The sequence below is a fragment of the Falco cherrug genome, chromosome 8 (genome assembly GCF_023634085.1).
Source record: "Falco cherrug isolate bFalChe1 chromosome 8, bFalChe1.pri, whole genome shotgun sequence".
In the NCBI taxonomy this organism is placed as follows: domain Eukaryota; kingdom Metazoa; phylum Chordata; class Aves; order Falconiformes; family Falconidae; genus Falco; species Falco cherrug.
The window spans coordinates 27,273,576-27,291,314 of NC_073704.1; the positions used below are offsets into that span (position 1 = coordinate 27,273,576).

Below are 17,739 nucleotides of genomic sequence, written 5' to 3' on the forward strand. Positions count from 1 at the left end.
ACTATTCTAAAGCCACGTACATATTTATTCTCCACCCAGGCCAGCAAGGATGGGAAAAGGGAATGCAATTAAAAATAACAATCAGCAAACGTACACTATCTTTACTTAACAAAACATCCCGACTACAGCAGCAAGAAACACACTCAACAATCAGAATAACTGGAATTCCCTGCAGTTTGACAGTGGCACATAAGCAGAAATTACTTGTGAGTTTCTGAAAGCAAGGGTAGAACAAGACAAAAACTTGTGCTTTTTTCTATTACAACAATTGATAATTATTATATATTTTGCAGCAGGCAAATCATTCCAGGAGCAAAAGAGAAAGCTATCCAGACTTGTTATGAGAAAATTTTCAATAAGATGTTTATAAATAGCACCAGAACTAATCCCAAGCTTAAACTAGCCCCAACCAAAATCAGTGGCAGAACACCCTGACTTCAGCAGGTGCAGAGGCAAGCTTGGTTAAGTGTAAATTCGAAAACACACAATGGATTGTTCCAGTATATCCCCAGAAAGGTGGCCTCCAATCCCAGCATAGCTGCCACGGCAGGGGGAGGGTATTAATGACTTCTCTGACACTCCTCTGTGTCTACATAGCAGTAAGAGGCACAGATTTGGTTTTGTCCCCACTCTGGCAGGCTATTTGCAATCCTGAAAGCAAATCCTGCAGCTCAACAGACATTTCACATGGCTGTGTTCTGTAATGAGCTAGTATTTATCATTCAAGCCCTCTGTAAGCTGAAGGCTCTTTGTGCCACTGACCCCAGCCTTTCGTCTAGCCTTGAACAGCTGCTGTTTGGCAGTGACAGCTGAATTGGGTTTTGTCCTTCTGCAGCAATGCATACTTGCCAGCCATCCTTCTCTCAAACCCACTTGTTGGGGCCAAGATACACAATCCACCCCTTTCATGCCAGCAGTGTCCCTCTAGGCAAAGCGTGAGAACACTTGCCAGCAGGCCTTCCTTCCCATTAATGCTTGTTAAGCATTACTTCTTCCCACCCTCCAGCCATGTGGGAGCCTGCAATTTCCATGTGGAAGAGTATTAAGCAGAGTGGCTGCACTGGGTCACTACAGACTGCCAGCACTGGCATGACTTATCCTTGACTTCTCTATTGATTCAGCAGCACGTCAAGCTCCCTGATTGAAACAGCCCTGTGAAAGGCATTTTACTGCTTGAACTGGTCCCAGGCATGTGTCAGCCTTAGCTGTCAGACTTAACCAGTAAAAACTGCAAGCTGTGCATCAGAAAGCAGCAAACACAGCCTGGCTGTACCTGTGCCCAGGGAGCACCTCTGCTTTATTGGTAAAGTGTGGGGACAAACCTGCTCTTGATATTTGGCTTCTACACTATTCACAGTGTTCATCCTCACGGCAGCGCTAAGAGGCTGCTTTGGCTGGACCTCCCAGAAGGGGACAGACCACGGACGCAGCAGGGACTTCACTTATTTCTCAGTGTCATGCCTAGAGGATTGGATGGACTTGTTTATACATCACCGGTTCCCAGATGTCCTAACCAGGACAGACAGTGTAGTCTTGAGCTCCTCCTTGAAATGCAACACAAAGCATTAGTTCCTGTGAAATCCAGCTTCTGAATGCTTCTCTTTACCATCCTAAAACTAGAGCAGCTCCCCCTCTGGTAGGGAGACTGGGGAAGTGAAACATCTATACAGACATGAGTGACTGTGCAGCCTGACTGACTGCACACTACAAATTATCTACGTACACGCATGCAAATGGTAGGCTCCTCTGGGTTAGGGCTGAGCCAGACTTACTAGCAACACCAGCTGAACTAGAGCACTCAGAAAATTATTCATGTTTCAGACATGTAACTCAGTCCCCAATAGAGTCCGTTATACATCTCTTTCATTTTCCCTGTGTCCTCCTTAGGCCAGAATCCTAAGAGTCAATCCAGAAAAAGAACATTTCTGCTAATCTTTTTTTTGAAGAGACAAATTTTTTCCAGCATATGGTGGCCACCTCAGCCTGGTCTGGGAGCCCACTAAGATGCCATGCAAAGTCCCAAAAGGAGCCAAACCAATTATGAAAATGAGACATGAGGAGAGGAGGATATATAATCCGTTGCTCATCCGTATAATTAACGAGGAAGTGTGTGTGGGATGCAGATTTCCAGAGCTGAGGCACTAATGCAATTTGCACTGGCACTAACAAACACGGGCTCAGGGACTCCCCTGTTCTGAAAGAGAAGGTCCAGCAGCTCTTCCATAAGAGCAACCTGAAAAACAAAATGACTGTTTCAGTAACACTGTCCCATCCCAAGCACCTTCAACTCCACCTCCTTAAACATAGGTGCTGCTGGTCCAAACCTACATTGCAGTGACCTGCAAACTGATCACCCTTCCTCAGAGCAGGTTTCTTGCCTATAATGCAACTGTTTGCACTGCACACTGTATATGACTCCCACAGCCCATTCCTTCCTAACAGTGCACCTATCAAGACAGCAAATGCAGGTGTGTCCTAACCACCTGTCTGTGCACCTACAGTCACCTGAGGGTGCTGGTGACAGGTCAGTCAGGTCCCCATGCACTGCATTACAGAGCAAGCTCTACTCTTCCATCATGTGATGGGTGTGTTTCAGGTCAGTGTACAGCTCACGTGCCTTTGTTGGGGACTATGCTGTCCTCCCCCAGTGAAAGGCTGGGCACAACTATTCCAGTGGTCTGTTTTTCAAACTGACAGTGTCTAAGCAGCTAGCCTACTGGGAAGGTCTGCTGCACTTACTGGAAGGGCTGTTAAAGGACCCTTTCTAGGAAAACTGCAGGAACATCACACATTTTGCAATTTAGCCTTCACCTCTGAACAGGTTCTTGTCTCTTGAAGTTCAACCCCTGAGTAGAGACTTCTTTTCACTGCGTCAACGGATCACGGTTATGTCCTATATCTGAAATGTAAAGTTCCACTTTACAGAAGTGGACTTTTCAGCATGTATCTCTGCCACTCCACAAACAGCCTGAGCCCCACAGACCTGGATTTTCTCACCATTCCCACAAGTTATAATTAGCTAAAACAGATGACAAGTCCTTGGAGAGCCATGCACCTCCCCACCCAGACCATGGGAAGCTAGCACACTTGCATTCTGTGACATTTAAAGAGCACTCCCAGCCCAATATTTTATTAATTAAGTTTGTGTTTAAATATATATATATATAAAAAAAAATATCAGTGTGTTATTGTCTAGGTGAAAACCATTCACATATGACCAAAACAGTCAGCCAGGACAAAGGCTCAGACTGCCGAGGTCTCAACCCCCTGTGCAGAGCTCTTGCCAGAAAGACTACCTGAGATATTGTCAGAATCTAGCAGCTCAACAATGCTGTATGGAGAACAATCTTCCAAACCCAGCTTACTGCAGAGCCAGCCACAGAAGCCCTTCTCCATATCCCTGACAGCATGCCACCAGTACCCAAAGGACCATGCTACCTGCGCCACAGCTGAGTACAGGCCTAGGGAAAAAGACACCACCATAATTATAATTGGGTAGAAGATGATTAAAAAGGGACAAAATGTGATTTTGTGCCAGAAGGTCCTCTCTTCATTGTATACCAAGAAGATGTTGTACCATGTAATGGTTCCATAGTAGAATGAAACCACAAAGGACACTACAAAAATGATGGGGAGGCAGATGATGGTCCAGAGAACAATGTGGGGTCCTCTGTCCAGCCCAACATCACATTTCTTCTTCTCAGGCATGTCCTCTTTAGGGGGCTCCTTTGACTTCGCCAGTTCCTGTAGCTCTTTATCCGTTAGTGTGACATGGATGTCCACCATCTGACCCTTCTTCTTTCCCCTGGTGATTGTTCCAGTCAAGGTGACATAGCGGCTGTCTAAAGGCATGTTCCAGACACCTACAAACACAGATAAACTCATCTACATTAGATTTATTTTCAGTACAGAGTATTTTCTGTAAATCCCCAAAGACAATTAGATAGTGCATATGGAGTTATAATTAAATTAAAAAAAGATGGAATGCAATAAGCAATGCAGTATAAAGAAGATTATCACAGAAGAAAATGGAAGAACTAATGAGGGAGAAGACATGAATTCCAGATGATAGAAATCACAAGGGAGAAGACTCCAGCATCTGCACTAGGGACGATATGAGAAGGGAAAGTGCTGCAGGAGTGTATGAGAAAGATGAGCCACAGTAACTGAATCAAAAATGGCATGCCTATTTTCTCTGGTACCTTCATAGATTTATTCCTTAACAGTGTGAACACTTGGCGTGAAATATGACTAAGACTCTTGTTCTGGAATAAGCACATCCATACATGGAGTTATACTTGAATAGCTAGTATTTCACTTTACATTTCCACTGTATCTCAATCCAAATTAATTTTCAAAGTTTAGAAAAAGCTTACAAACTCTCATATAATTATATCTGCATTTTAAGGGATCAGCAAAGGCACCAAACAGGAAAGTGTTGGGATGCATGTTAAAGTCACAGACTGGCTTAGTTCCCAAGTGAAATTCATTAGGACAGTCCCTGCAATGATACCGGCCAAAAACTCTATGGGCCTAAAATATACTTCCTCCCAGTCTTAATTCTGACTAGCTTGAAAGAAGGTCTTCAGAGGCTCTTAAAAGGAGGCTCAGCAGTCTGAACTAGCCCACCAAAACAGGAAGGCAGCAGATAAGCCATGAGGATAGGGGTTAAGATCATGAGGGAATCTGCTGCAGCTGATGGATGAGGAGCATGCATTCACATTTAAGCCCCTACCAGCCCACACTGCCGATTCACAAGAGGATTAGCCATAGGACCTGCCTCCCACACTTCTTCCCTGCAAGGGTATCCAGGACAGGCATCAGAAGCGAAAGTGGCTCCAAGATGCCCCATGATGACCTTGCCAAACAATCACTCTTAAAGAGGAAGCTGTGCTGAGAATATGCAAACAGAAAGCAACAGCAAATCCTAGATAATGAGTAAAACTCCCTGTCACAGGTAGAGCCACTAAATCCATTTGCTTCTATCCTTTCACTTAACAGGCAGTTGTTTTAAGCATGGACAGGAGCTTGATCACAGCATCATTGGCTTAAAGCACACACAGCATTCTTCTGGATCAACCCTAACATTTAAACATACATTTAAAAATGAGTGCAGCAACAACCAACCTCTGCAAAGAACTGCAAGGACACCCCAGATCAGCCTGTAATGCTTTTTATTTCAGAGTGGTTTTATGTATGAACTCAGGCTCTCCTTGCCCGCAGTCTTGGAGAGGGTTGGTCCCAGAGTCACTTACATTTGACTTTAGCGTATGCTGGCATCAAAAAAAACTTTATGGAAAATGGGTGTTCCCAGGAATACATACCATCTGCCATGGACTGACCCAGGAACTTGGAGCCTTCCTCAGAGCTCCTCTCCCCTCCTTCTTCATCCACCTGTTCTTCTTCCACCTTATTCTCATTCTCTGACCGATACACTATTATTGACTCAGGACGAGACTCTTTCTTCTTCTTTTTCCTCCGGTCCATAGTGGCTTCCCCATCAAAGGTGACAGTGGTTGCCACAGCCCTTCTCATGGAGCCATGGCGAGGGCTCTGGCTTCCAGACTTGCTCTCTTTCTGCACTGTCTCCTCCATCCCACTGCTGCTCTCAAGACCCTCACTTGGCATCTTGCAGCACTTGTTTCCAACCTAACAGGTCCTGCACTTAGAAGTCATTGATTAGGCAATGGTCCCATGGATGCTTTGCTTTGGTAAGATGTCCCACTGCTGACATCCAAATTATGCACTCCATTCCCAGCCTAAAATGACAAAGAAGGCTGAAAAAGTGTCTTTTTCTTACCAAGCAGAAAAAATGGTCATGGTTTTCCCATAAAGGGTTACTTTCAACTGGTTTAAGTGTCATCTGAAGATCCTTATTACTGTCCTGAACTTCAATTTTATTACATGGATACATGCTTTGTAATATCACCTAATCCTGATTCTCAGGTTCCAATTTTAAATGTAACAAACCAAAGCTACTGGAAAAGGAAAGAGTAATAATTTATAAAAAGAGATTAAACAAGCACAGCTTACTGGGTGAATTTAATATTCCTCTGCAATGCTGGAAGCAAACAGAAGACAATAGTTTTGGCCCATACACATGAGAATGCAGAAACAAAACCATAGAGGAAAAAGAAGTTGACTGATTTAAGGGATTGGCCTAGATTAGACAGCTGCAGCAGGAATACTGTGCTCATCCTCATTACAACAGGTATATTGGTGCCAGACTTTCTCATTTTGAGTGTCTTCTGATTTACTGCCCATTGCAAGGGTATTACAAAAAGTAATCAAATGATGTCAAAATGAATGATGTTTCAATCCATACCAATTTAGCATTATGTAGTGCTGTCAAACCTTAAAAATACAGTATATACAGTGGATTTAAAGCAAAATTACTATTAAGATGACTTCACTAGGGAGGGAATTGGAAACCACAGCCAAGTCTCCTGGTTGTGCAGGGAAAACAACCCAAATCTTCTCAAAGCTTTGTTAACAAATACAGCAGCTTCAGTTTTTTCTCCTCATTCAAGCAAAATTAACAGCAATATCAAGTGACACTGTTATCTGTGGGAAAGCTGCCTAAGTAAAAAACATATAATTAAAGAGGCATTGAGACAGACAATCCTCCATGGACATGGACGAAGCAGGATTAATGGTTCTCAGATATCATAACAATTACGAAACTGACCGTGCCAAGTATTCATTTAGTATTTAGGTACAAATCTGAATACACTGAATAACATTTAACAACCTCTGAAGACCTCTGTTGAACATTCACATTTATATTTCAAAAAATGCACATGACCAATAATTAAGCTTCTACCTAGTATCTAACTCATCTCTTTAACAGGAAACTAAGAAACACAGTAATCATAGTTTATAGCCCACACAATGCCAGGGAAATTGTTTTACCTGAACAGATGCTAGAAACTAGTTGAGCACTTTCAGATGTGGCAGCATGGTCCTGGTCTTCCCACTGATACAAGATTTTTCTAGTTTGTTTTGAAATGTTTTGCAGAACTCTAGATCAACTATTTATGCCCCGTACGCTCTCTCTCACAAACACACACAACTTTTATTTGTGTCACTTTAACACCTAAGACTGACCAATTGGCTCTACATGGCTTTGAAGAACTCAACAATTCAGATTATTTTTTGAAACCTCAACAGAGAATGGAGCAAAAACAAGAAGGGATTTTTCCCCAGAGACCTTTCTGGTCTCTGGGAAAAGCATCTCATCACCTCCACCATCCCCCTCCCCCCCAGAACCCCCCCCCAAACATAAATGAGCTAATGAGAAGCAATTTCTCAATACAGTTCTTGTACCTTGTCTGCCTGAGGAACACAGCCTTTACATCTGTTTGGAAGCATCATGTAGATAGCCAGTTTTACACATACCATAATATAAAAGAGGAACGGGATATGCAAGAAACTTCACAGTGAAATCTAATACTTCACTTTCCACTTCCTCCTTTTAATTCCAAAGCAAACCATCCACTGACTTCAAAGATAGCAAGCTCTGGCTCTTAACATGTTAATATTGGCAGGACTCCGAGATCTTTTCACATCAGTGGAATTCATGTAAGTTTTCATTCAGTGTTTTTTAAAAATGCCTTTATGGGGAAATGGAATAAATTTATTATATGGAATAAACTCACTCTTTGTAGTAAATTCATCCAGTAAGTACAATAGGCTCTAACATTTTTCTTTGAGAATTAGCAATAAAACTTCATGGCTTGCATCTATGAAATCCAAAAATTATGACTGAGCCTAATAAGCCCCTGAAACAACAGTGAGATTCCCCTCCCAGAGGTACTGAAAACAGGCCTGGAGCTACAGAGAAGCCAAAACTATCACTGTTGGGGTGATCTACTAAAGGTCTGGAGAAACAGAAGTTGATTTGGGATTAGATTCACAAAGATCCTGGCTGTAGTTCCACGATCAGTCCCCACTGCTTTGAAAAGGAGATGACTTGCCAGTAACATCTAAAACCAACATAAAGCTACAGGCAAAGATTTGTGGTTGAAGTTTTTTTTTCCTTAAGGTTTATACAGCTGTGACATTGGTTAAAATCACAGTAGATGATAAACTAACATCAGTTCTCAGTGCAACGCCAAAGCCTAAAGGATTATGTCAGCCTTAACTATGAGAGGAGAAGCAAGGAATCTGTCACAGATAGGCACTGGAAATCCATGTCCAGTTCTTGTGCTCACTGGTCAGGTGGGATGCTGATTAATAACCGGAAGATGCCCTGCGATCCCCCCAGTTATTTTGCTATGTCATATGTTCCCACCCCCGCTATAGCAGCTACTGCCACTGTGAATTTCCACCAGGACTAGAAAGAAACACCTCAACAGCATGTTTGTCAAGGGGTGGCAGCTCAGTTTCTACTTCTCTTGCTCCTGAGCTCAGAACAGGGGAGGGAACGGGCTATGGGAGACAAGCCCCTAAGAAGTGTCGTTGCTGTGGCTGGGTCAGAGCCCTTGGGATAAGGAAGTGAAGAAGCCCAGATTATTCTGTTTAAGGCACAAGGAAGTAAAATCTGATATTAGTCTGTCTACATCAGAAACAAAAACATGGTGAAGGAGAACCCTCTGATCCAGCAGAGGAGGATGCAGTAAGATAAAAAGCTGAAAGATACAAACACAGGCCAGACGTTAGGTAGGTGTTTTAACAAAGTGGTAGGTGTCACTTGATATACATCACAGAGGGCTGTAGAAAGTTGTCCCATCACTGGAAACTTCCAAATCTGGACTGGGTATCTTGGCAGCTGTTTGGTCACCAGTACTTGACTAGAAAAGGTATTAGTGTGGGAAAGTCCTATGGCTTGTATTAGGGAGCAGTCAGATTGAAAGATCACAAAGATCTTTCCTGATCTTAAGCTTGTTTTCACAACAGATGTTTGTTCTTTCCTCATCTGTTTCTACCAATGGACCAGCTGGGATACGCTCTCCCACCTGGTCCAGACTTCTGAACACAGCACCTCGAAACACCACCATCAGCCCCACATCCCGCAGGGATGCTGGTGAATCAAACAGGTTCAAGCCACAATCCCATTTTCCCCAAGAATATTTTCTTCCTATTTGCAAACAAAAAATGGGCTCTTGCAGAAGTCACAGTAGAGTACACACAGCTTATTTTTTCTCTCTTCCTTTTCTATACATCCTGTAAGAACAAGGACAGCTCTCATCACTACACAGCTATCTACTGCATCAACTCATGTCAGCCATACACTGAGCTCTTCACCCCTTAAAAGCCTTGCTGTGGAGCTGAAGCATGACAATTGCTGTGCATCTAATACTAGTGATGTCTCCCATGTGAGAGCACAGGGACAGACAGGAATCCAATAACTGTCCATGGGAGGGAGGGAAAATAAATGGTCAGATTTCAAGGATAGCAGGGAGAAGTTTATTAGCCAAACAATTTGTTATTAATCTTTGTGTGAAAACAGATGGAGAACCCTGGGGAGGTGGCTCTGCAAAAACACTCTGTAGAGGAATTTTTAGAAGCACAATCTTCTGTTACTATGCAGTAAAGCTATTGCTGCTTACACTTCTTACACTTCTCATGACAGAATTAGTCTTTGACACACATAACAGGAGCCTAAAAGCTTGGCCTTGCACCATTTAGGTCAACGGAAGCCTTTTCCATTGGTTTTCAGGGTTTGATCCTGCTGCTAACAGAAGAGAAATTATCCGGTTTGAACACAGACAGGAAGGAAGAGCCTTCCCGCAAGCTAATAAAATCCTTGATCTTAAATCCCTGCTAAAACACAAGTAACCTTTTTATAACTGCTCAGAGCAGACATTAGAGGAAAAAATGTAGACAGTGAGCAGTGAGGAGCATCAATTTTTATTTTTACAGTCACATAAAATGCTCAACACAAGAAAAACTGGCACTGTGTCTTCACTCACATCATGCAGGGGTTATCTGCAGAACAAAAAACCTGTGCTTTAGAAGCATCGTGAATTACCCAGGACAGGGAAGAGATAAGGAGAAATTTACCCCAGAGACACACGTTAAGAGAGGATTCCCCAGCCATGGATCAACTCCATAGCACCCCTATCCTTAATCCCTTCTCTACGCAACCCTGCCTCTTGATTTTGTGCATGTGCATGCGTGTGTTTCTGAGGATGCACGTTACCTGAAGAATTATTTCCAATCCTTAATATTTTTAAAGGGGTTATCTGCTAGCAGATTGTACATATGAAAAATAGATGGTATCAGATGCATGCAGCTGTTCAGGACAGATCTGTCTGTCACCAATCAATCCTGTTATGACAAAATGCACTGGTCTAATTGAGGACATGCAGCCCCACACCTTACAAAATCATGTGGCATGACCTATGTTTAATTCAGACCTTATTCTGGGAATGGGTGAAATGGTAGGGCTCCCTCAACAGCTTTGGATCTGTTTTAAATTTCTAAATGACTCCACATGATCTTTCACATATGCATCCTCATCACGCCCTGCTGAAACAGAGGACAATGTCCTTCTCCATTTCATGATGAAATAGCTCAAACTAGATTACAGAGTTACTTGAACCTAGCAACTGCTCAAGGCTGTGATGAATGACACATTAAAAGGCAAGGCAAGACTAGCCCCTCCCTATCAGTATTGGGGTCTGTGCATGTTGCGGTGAGCTTGACAGGGGGACTTATTTCACTGAAAATAACCCTTTTGCATTTTAAAAGAAAATAAAATGTTATTTTCAGCCAGACAGATTCCCTCATCAGGTTCACCATGCATCTATCCCTAGAGGAAAGAATTTCTAAGGAGGGGGAGAAAAACTGCCCCTCGTGGCAGCGGCCCATCGTGAGGCTGCATTGTCTGTACACAGCTTAATCCACAAGCTTCAAAGCATTTTCACTTCTTGGAAAGAGAGACAAGAAACGCTCTGACTGTGCATCCAAGCAGAAGCAGTCCTCAAGCTGGACTGCAGAAAGCAGAGGATGGTGCTGAGCACTGCAGCAGAGGGGATAACGCAATAAGATGACTTATACCACCAAAAACTTTATGGCTGATTGCTAATGGAGCCCTGCTGCCCCACGCCTTCCCATCAGAAGCAGAGGGTGCTAAAAGCAAAGGGAGGAGTGGGCAAGCAACACAATCTTTGCAGGCAAGTGCCGACAGACCCAAGTTTGCCCAGTCCTTCTCATTTACATGGCTCCTGCCTGTTGGCTGGTGGCATTAGTGCCAGTGCTGCCCCACATTGCTGAGCAGCTTCTGGACCAATCCCACTGGCACCATGAGCTGGACCTGTGTCAGCCAGTATGGATTGACCATCACTGAAGATGCACCTGCAGCAAGACTTGACTTGCTTGAGTACGGATTAAGGGCTCGCTGGTCCTGGTGCCACACTGAGTGGCTCATGCCCCTTGCTCTCCCTGCTGTCCTTCTGTCAGATGCCCAAACACTTGCTGACAGTATTCTGTGGATACAGCCAAAACAAAACAAAAAAAAGTAATGAAGAGAGGTGCTCCAAAGTATCACTGAATTGTTTCTGGATGACATCTTCAAAGGATTCTTTTAAAAGTCAAGGACATTTTAGAGTATCTGTTTTATGAATCAGTTCTTTTTATTTTCCTCTGTTGTTCCATAACTTTTCTAAATGTCACAGAAAAATAACTGCTGTGTAGATCAGTATTACTGAAGGCTGGAAAACAGCATACAAGTATAGCTGTGCATTTTTATTTTATATTAAATGAAATGCCTAATTGATTTTCTTGCATACTAACTTTTTCAAAATCCCCAAACTGTACTGGTCTACCTTTTTAAAAGTGAAAGCCTGCAGTGCTGTCTCTCTCTTGTCTCCCCATTTCTTTGTCCAGACTGCTAGAAAAAAGAGAAATTGAGACAAAGGACTCAAAGCTTCCCACTGCCTCCACAGGCATGAGATCTGTTTCTTTATGTTTATTATACTGTGCTAAAAATGTCAATGAATGCCACGTGCACATTAGCCTTTGAAGAGAACCAAGGCTTTAAAAGGAGAATGACTTGGAAATGGAAGTTAGTTTGACATCTTCAAAGCAAACCAAGTGGTTTAGATGAGATTCTTGAATAAATTCAGCAGAAGTCCCTGAATCTTGTATAAAAAAAAATCTCTCGACAATCAAGTGGAGACATGCTCTCTCAATTCCTTTGTTCTACCCCTCACTTCTGCGTTTGCCAAAGCAGGCCATCCTGCACCTTGAAACAGCAGGTGCCCATTGTAATTCCGAACCCATCCACCAGATCACTGATGGATTACACTTTACCATAGAACAGCCAAACAAGTGAGTGTCACCAACTTGAGCCCAGCATCCTGCCTGCGCAGCTCCCTTAGGCTGGGATCAGGTGTAGCATTGCAATGGTTTAACCCCAGCCAGCAACCCAGCAACAAAAGTACCACGCAGCTGCTCACTCACTACCCCCACCCCCCCACAGTGGGATGGGAAGGAGAATCAGAAAAAGGAAAAACCTGTGGGTCGAGATAAGAACACTTTAATAATTGAAATAAAGTTTAAACAATAAAAAATGTAATAATAGTAATAGTAATTAAGGGGGGTGGGAGTGGAGGTGGGGAAGAGAGAAGGGTAAAACCCAAGGGAAAACCAATGATGCACAATACAATTACTCCCTGCCCGCTGACTGATGCCCTGCCAGTCCCTAAGCAGCGATCGGCCACCCCTGGCCAACTCCCTCCGGTTTATATACTGAGGATGACATTCTATGGTATGGAACACCCGTTTGGCTATTTTGGGTCAGCTGTCCTGGCTCTGCTCCCTCCCAGCTCCTTGTGCACCTGCTCACTGGCAGAGCATGGGAAACTGAAAAGTCCTCGATTTAGGGTAAGCACTACTTCGCAACAACTAAAACACTGGTATATTATCAACATTATTCTCATACTAAATCCAAAACACAGCACTGTACCAGCTACTAAGAAGAAAATTAGTTCTATCCCAGCTGAAACCAGGACAAGCATCTATTTTTATTGGTATAATACCTGATTCATCCTCAGTTTGAAGGCTTGGTATTAAATGGGATTGGAAGATTTGCTAGGAGCTTGCTGCACACATCAAATGGGTGTTGTGCCTCCTCTAGGCATCCAAGCAGATGCCTAGCGACAGTAACAGAGCAAACATGTAGTACATGAAACCAGAGTTTTGATCCTCTCACCTTCCTTTCCAGAGTGCAGAGAAAGACAGTACAGTCCTAGCTATAGAGACCTGCCTGGCAGGTGATTTCAGTGAAGGACTGCAAGACCCGTTTCCTTTCCTTAGGAAATGATGCAGTGATAATGCGTGCTGGACTCTTGCCTGACCTTTACAATAACTGAAAACTAGGACCCTGTGTTGGCACCTCATGCTCTTTTTTCCTTCCTTTCCTACTCAGAAGATGCCTGACCATCTCAGTCTTCTCTCTCTTTCCTGCCCTGCTCTGCGCTGGCAAGGTCAAGCACCCCACTGCTTTACTTAGACAAAATAAGGAGAAACCACACATAGAAATACCTGCAATTGAAGAGCAAGAAGGTGCAGACATGCAGCCCAGTGGAAAACACAATTGTAAATCCAGTCTGGAAAGGATTATCTGAAAAATACCACACTGAACTACATCCTGTGGTTTTTACTATGCAAGATATTTGGGGGCTTCAGATCAGAGCTTTCCAAGAGTTACACCTGGCTGCAGCCCAGGAATTGCTGAAAAGCAAAACTGCAGAGAACTGGAAGATTCCCCTGGGAGTGATTCAGGATTGCTTAATGCACTGCACAGTAAATATAATCTAAGATATTTAGACGGTATCTCCAACAGCAGGAATTAGTTGGCTCAGGGGACTCTTGACTGGATACAAGTGCAGATACAGATCCATGGTGCCAGGGTATTAAAAATGCAGCACTTTGAATTGCAGACAAATGAATGCTTCAGTATCATTAGCACGGTATTAGCAGGGGGTGTGATTATTTAGAAAATCTGTCTATGTACCAGTTTCAAACTCTTTGATGTTGATATCCTACATCTTGCACCACTGCAAACTCCACTTTGAATGAGGTGTCGGTGGTATCTTCTATAATTTTTTTTAAACACTGGAATGAAATTCCTAGGAGTAATGATGAAAGGTTGTAATATCCCGATTATCTCCTAGACTGAAATCCCCCAAGATACCACTGAGAGTAAAGTACCTTTCCAGAGGAATGTCCCTGAAGAGATGAATCGACCAGAGAGCCTGACCAGCAGCTAAGGCTGACCAGGAGTTGTTTTGACACTAAAACCAGAAGCCACAAACCAGAAAGGCTCTGACTTCTTAACAAAAGGTGATGAAAGGAAAAACAGACACAGGAGAGAATGCGCAGACAGGAGGTGAAAGTAGCAGGGATTTCCAAAGAGGCCTTTTGTGTAATCCCACAAAAAGGTCCCAAGAGAAGCAGAAACTCACACTGGTTTTCATTTGGTTTCAGCCCAATCCAGGCATTTCTTGTAATAGGTATGGGTGATGGTGGTGCATGTGGAGAAATTATTGTGGTTATACTTTGTGCAATTTGGTATCCCAGGAGAAGAAAGATATGAACCTGGAGCATCCATAAGGGTGGGGTTCTGTGAAAGCAGAGGCTGCTGGAGTGCAAGCCTGATTTTTTCTGAAGGCTAACTAGCATAAACCCTCTGTCAGAAAATGTCTTTGACCCTACAGTTTTATTTCTGGCACTCAGACATTTTTCATTAAATCTCCTCTGCTCTCACCTCCTTGTGAGACTGCTGGCCCCAGGGATACCTCTCCCAGCATTTGGGTCCTGCAGAGGTTTTTCTCCTGTTTGAGCCATCTGTTTTCTCACATCAGGTTGGTATTTAACAACTCTGAGACCCTCCCCCTTGCCAACATGGATTATGAACTATGGGAGGGCACAGACCCCCTGAAGGACAGCAGGCTATAAGGAATTATTAAGGCAGTACGTATTTCTGCCAGGATTTTTGAAGCATGGCGGTGTACTGGACTGGCAGATGTCATCAGCTGAATAGCTGAGCCATAGGCTGGCGAAGCACAAAATCAGCTTTTGACAAAAGTAGACTTTTCTGAAAATGCGGTTTCCTGTTCATCTCAACAAATTGAACTAATTCATTCAATGCCAAGACACAATCTGGGAGCTGCAGAAACAGGAAATCTAGTTTTTCCTCTTCAATCTATAAATAAAACAGTAGATGTTGAAGAATAATGTGCTAATCCCACAACTCTGAAGGAGCTGACAACTGGAAAAAAACCTATTGATTAATTCCTTTTCCTACATGTGTCATCTTGATTTTTGAATATTTAATGTTTTAAGTGATAGCTATACCAAGGAAAAAACACTGAGATGGTTTTTAACTTCAAAAATTGAAAATTAAGACTCCAAGGCTTTAAATGCAGATTTATTTTCTTCCAAATTTAAGGTGCCACATACTGAAAAAGTAATTTAAAAAAATCATCTAATCAGATACCATTTCCTAAGACAAAAATTAATAATCTGAACATTAAGCTTATAGAATAACATAAATATGTAAAAAGCACCTTCTGCTTACTGAATTTACCACTATATGGCTGCATGAAGTGGCAGACCAACATGTTTTAATACTACCAATAAAAGAAAATTAACATTCCTTTTCAAGTAAGAAAGTACAAGTACAGGAGAAGATTAAAATTTATTTTAGTTAATAGAATTTTCTTCTTTTCAGCTTAAATAATTTTGTATTTTAATCAGCAGAGTAAAATCGATTCACACAAAGGTATACTTTGAATCCCGGGTGCAAAGGCAACCCACACAACAATGAACAGAAGCCATTGCTCTCCTGAAAATATCTGTGAGTATTGGTTACCTCAGCTCTGTTCTTTGTGGATATGTTTTGTACCAGAAGGGGCTACCCTCCACTGAATGCCAAGGAATGGGCGTCTCCTTTTCTTGTCCCCTTACTCTCTGGTCTTTATGCCTTTCCCCTTTCTCCTCCCACCCTCACTCACAGAACCTTAATTCACATGTTCAGCCCCTTATTTATGGCATTTCTATGACTACTGAGAAATTCCAAACCCCAAGCAATTTATCCTGGTAAGGAAGAAAAAAATCATTTGATAGTGCTTTCCAGGAAGAACACTGAAATCAAGCAAGTCCTATGAACAGAGGCCCACTGGATTTTCCTTGGTGGCCTGCATCTCAGTCAGGGTGGCAGGCAGGTCAGAATATGAAGAATTAGTTCACTAGCACAGACAAATGCTTCCCCGTGGGATTAATTAATGATTACTCTGATACAGCCTGCCTAAAATATGTAGGGCAGCCAGAAACAGTTAATGGGGATCTTTGGAGCCTACAGATTGTGGAAGATAATAAGGGGGGGGGGGGGGGGGGGGGGAGGAGGGGCGTATCTTGCAGTGTCACCCACAGTGCTTCATGTTTTGCCTCCAGAAAGCAACGGTGTGCTTTAAAATATTAGGGTGTTCCACAAACATTAGCCCATCCAGAAGGCAACTTTGTCTAACAATTGCCTCACTGGCCTAAGTCACCATGCAGAAGTCCACTCCTGTCTTGTCACCCCTTGCTGAATGAGTCTGGACAAAGTTAACTTCTTCATGCCTCCCCTTCCCTAGACTTAAAACGAGGGGATACAGCTTTCTTTGAAACACACTGAACCTCAGGATAAAGATGTTATCTTATAAATAACTGTCTCTGATTTAAAGTATAAGACCTTAGAACATGTTTTGGGAAAAGTAAAAAAAAAATGTTTAACAAATGAAAAAACCAAAACTGACTCAATGATACTCCCACTAGACTTACATGTGTCTTTTAATATTTTTTTCTCACTCTCTTCTCCCATTAGCCATTCCCCCTTAGGCAAAAATAACAGGACAAAATTGAGATACACGTTCCAACACCTCTTACATTGAAAAGGACAGAGGAGATGCCTGGAGAGATACTGAACATGCACACACATGCTCCCAGGCACATCAGCACTGGTTAAAATCACCTGCAATGGGCAAAGATGCTCTGTCACTTCACTGTGGAATATAAAGGAAAATAATGTTGGCTGTCCTCTACGTCAGCTGAATAATTAATACCGAGCTTATTAAGGACGATTATAAGTGGGGGAAAAAAAAACCACCATAAAGGCATTTTAGCACAAAACGGCTATGTTAGGGATACGGTAAATGGTATCACCTCAGCTTTCCCAACCTCTTCCCGATAGAGCCCGTGCCTGGAGAGGGGATTCTCCGTCCGCGGGTCCCTGGCCGGAGAACACCAGCAGCCTTCTCCGATATTTACGACACCTTTAGAACATTACACGGGCTCCTCCTGGCCGGGGCTCCCTCAGCCATGCTCCTGAGGGTGTCCTCCCGCATGGCTGTGGAAGCTGACCCGAACCGGTACAGAAAAACACGACGACCCCCCCCTTTAAAGCAGAGGAGACGGCGCACGGGGCTAGCAGGCTCGCTGGAGGCCCCAGCAGGCCGGCGCGACCCCGGGGCACCAGGGCGCTACCTGAGGAGCCGATCCCGCCCAGGCGCCGGACGCGCGGCCAGCGGCTCCCCGCCGCGGGGACGGACCCGGCCGCTACCGACCCGTGGATAGCCACCCGCCTTACCTGCCGCCCACGGGGCCCCGGTGCCACGCTGCGCCGTGCCGTGCCGCAAGACGCGGGAGCGACGGGCTGCCCGGGGCCCCACGCACCGCTCCGCCACCGCCCGCTCGCCGTCCCCGGCGCTGAGCCGCGGCGCGGGCGGGCGGGAGGGCGGGGCCGCGCGT

General features: G+C 43.7%; 1 protein-coding gene across 8 annotated transcripts; it reads right to left on the reverse strand.

Moving 5' to 3' along the window:
* Positions 1–4: 4 nt before the first annotated feature.
* TMEM169 (transmembrane protein 169) lies at positions 5–17,730 on the reverse strand. 8 transcript variants are annotated; one of them, XM_055717725.1, is made up of 5 exons: positions 17,579–17,727; positions 11,302–11,432; positions 5,325–5,759; positions 3,297–3,863; positions 5–2,233 (listed from the first exon to the last, which is right to left on the reverse strand). In XM_055717725.1, the coding sequence occupies exons 3-5, from the start codon at positions 5,626–5,628 to the stop codon at positions 2,178–2,180; spliced, it is 927 nt and encodes a 308-aa protein (XP_055573700.1). In that variant the 5' UTR covers positions 5,629–5,759; positions 11,302–11,432; positions 17,579–17,727; the 3' UTR covers positions 5–2,177. The 8 variants fall into 8 exon arrangements, 7 of the variants coding, with proteins under 7 accessions (XP_055573700.1, XP_055573699.1, XP_055573701.1 ...); XM_055717724.1 differs by lacking the exon at positions 11,302–11,432 and adding an exon at positions 13,964–14,078 and having other exon boundaries at positions 17,579–17,725; XR_008733448.1 differs by lacking the exon at positions 11,302–11,432 and having other exon boundaries at positions 2,812–3,863; positions 17,579–17,730.
* Positions 17,731–17,739: the final 9 nt, after the last annotated feature.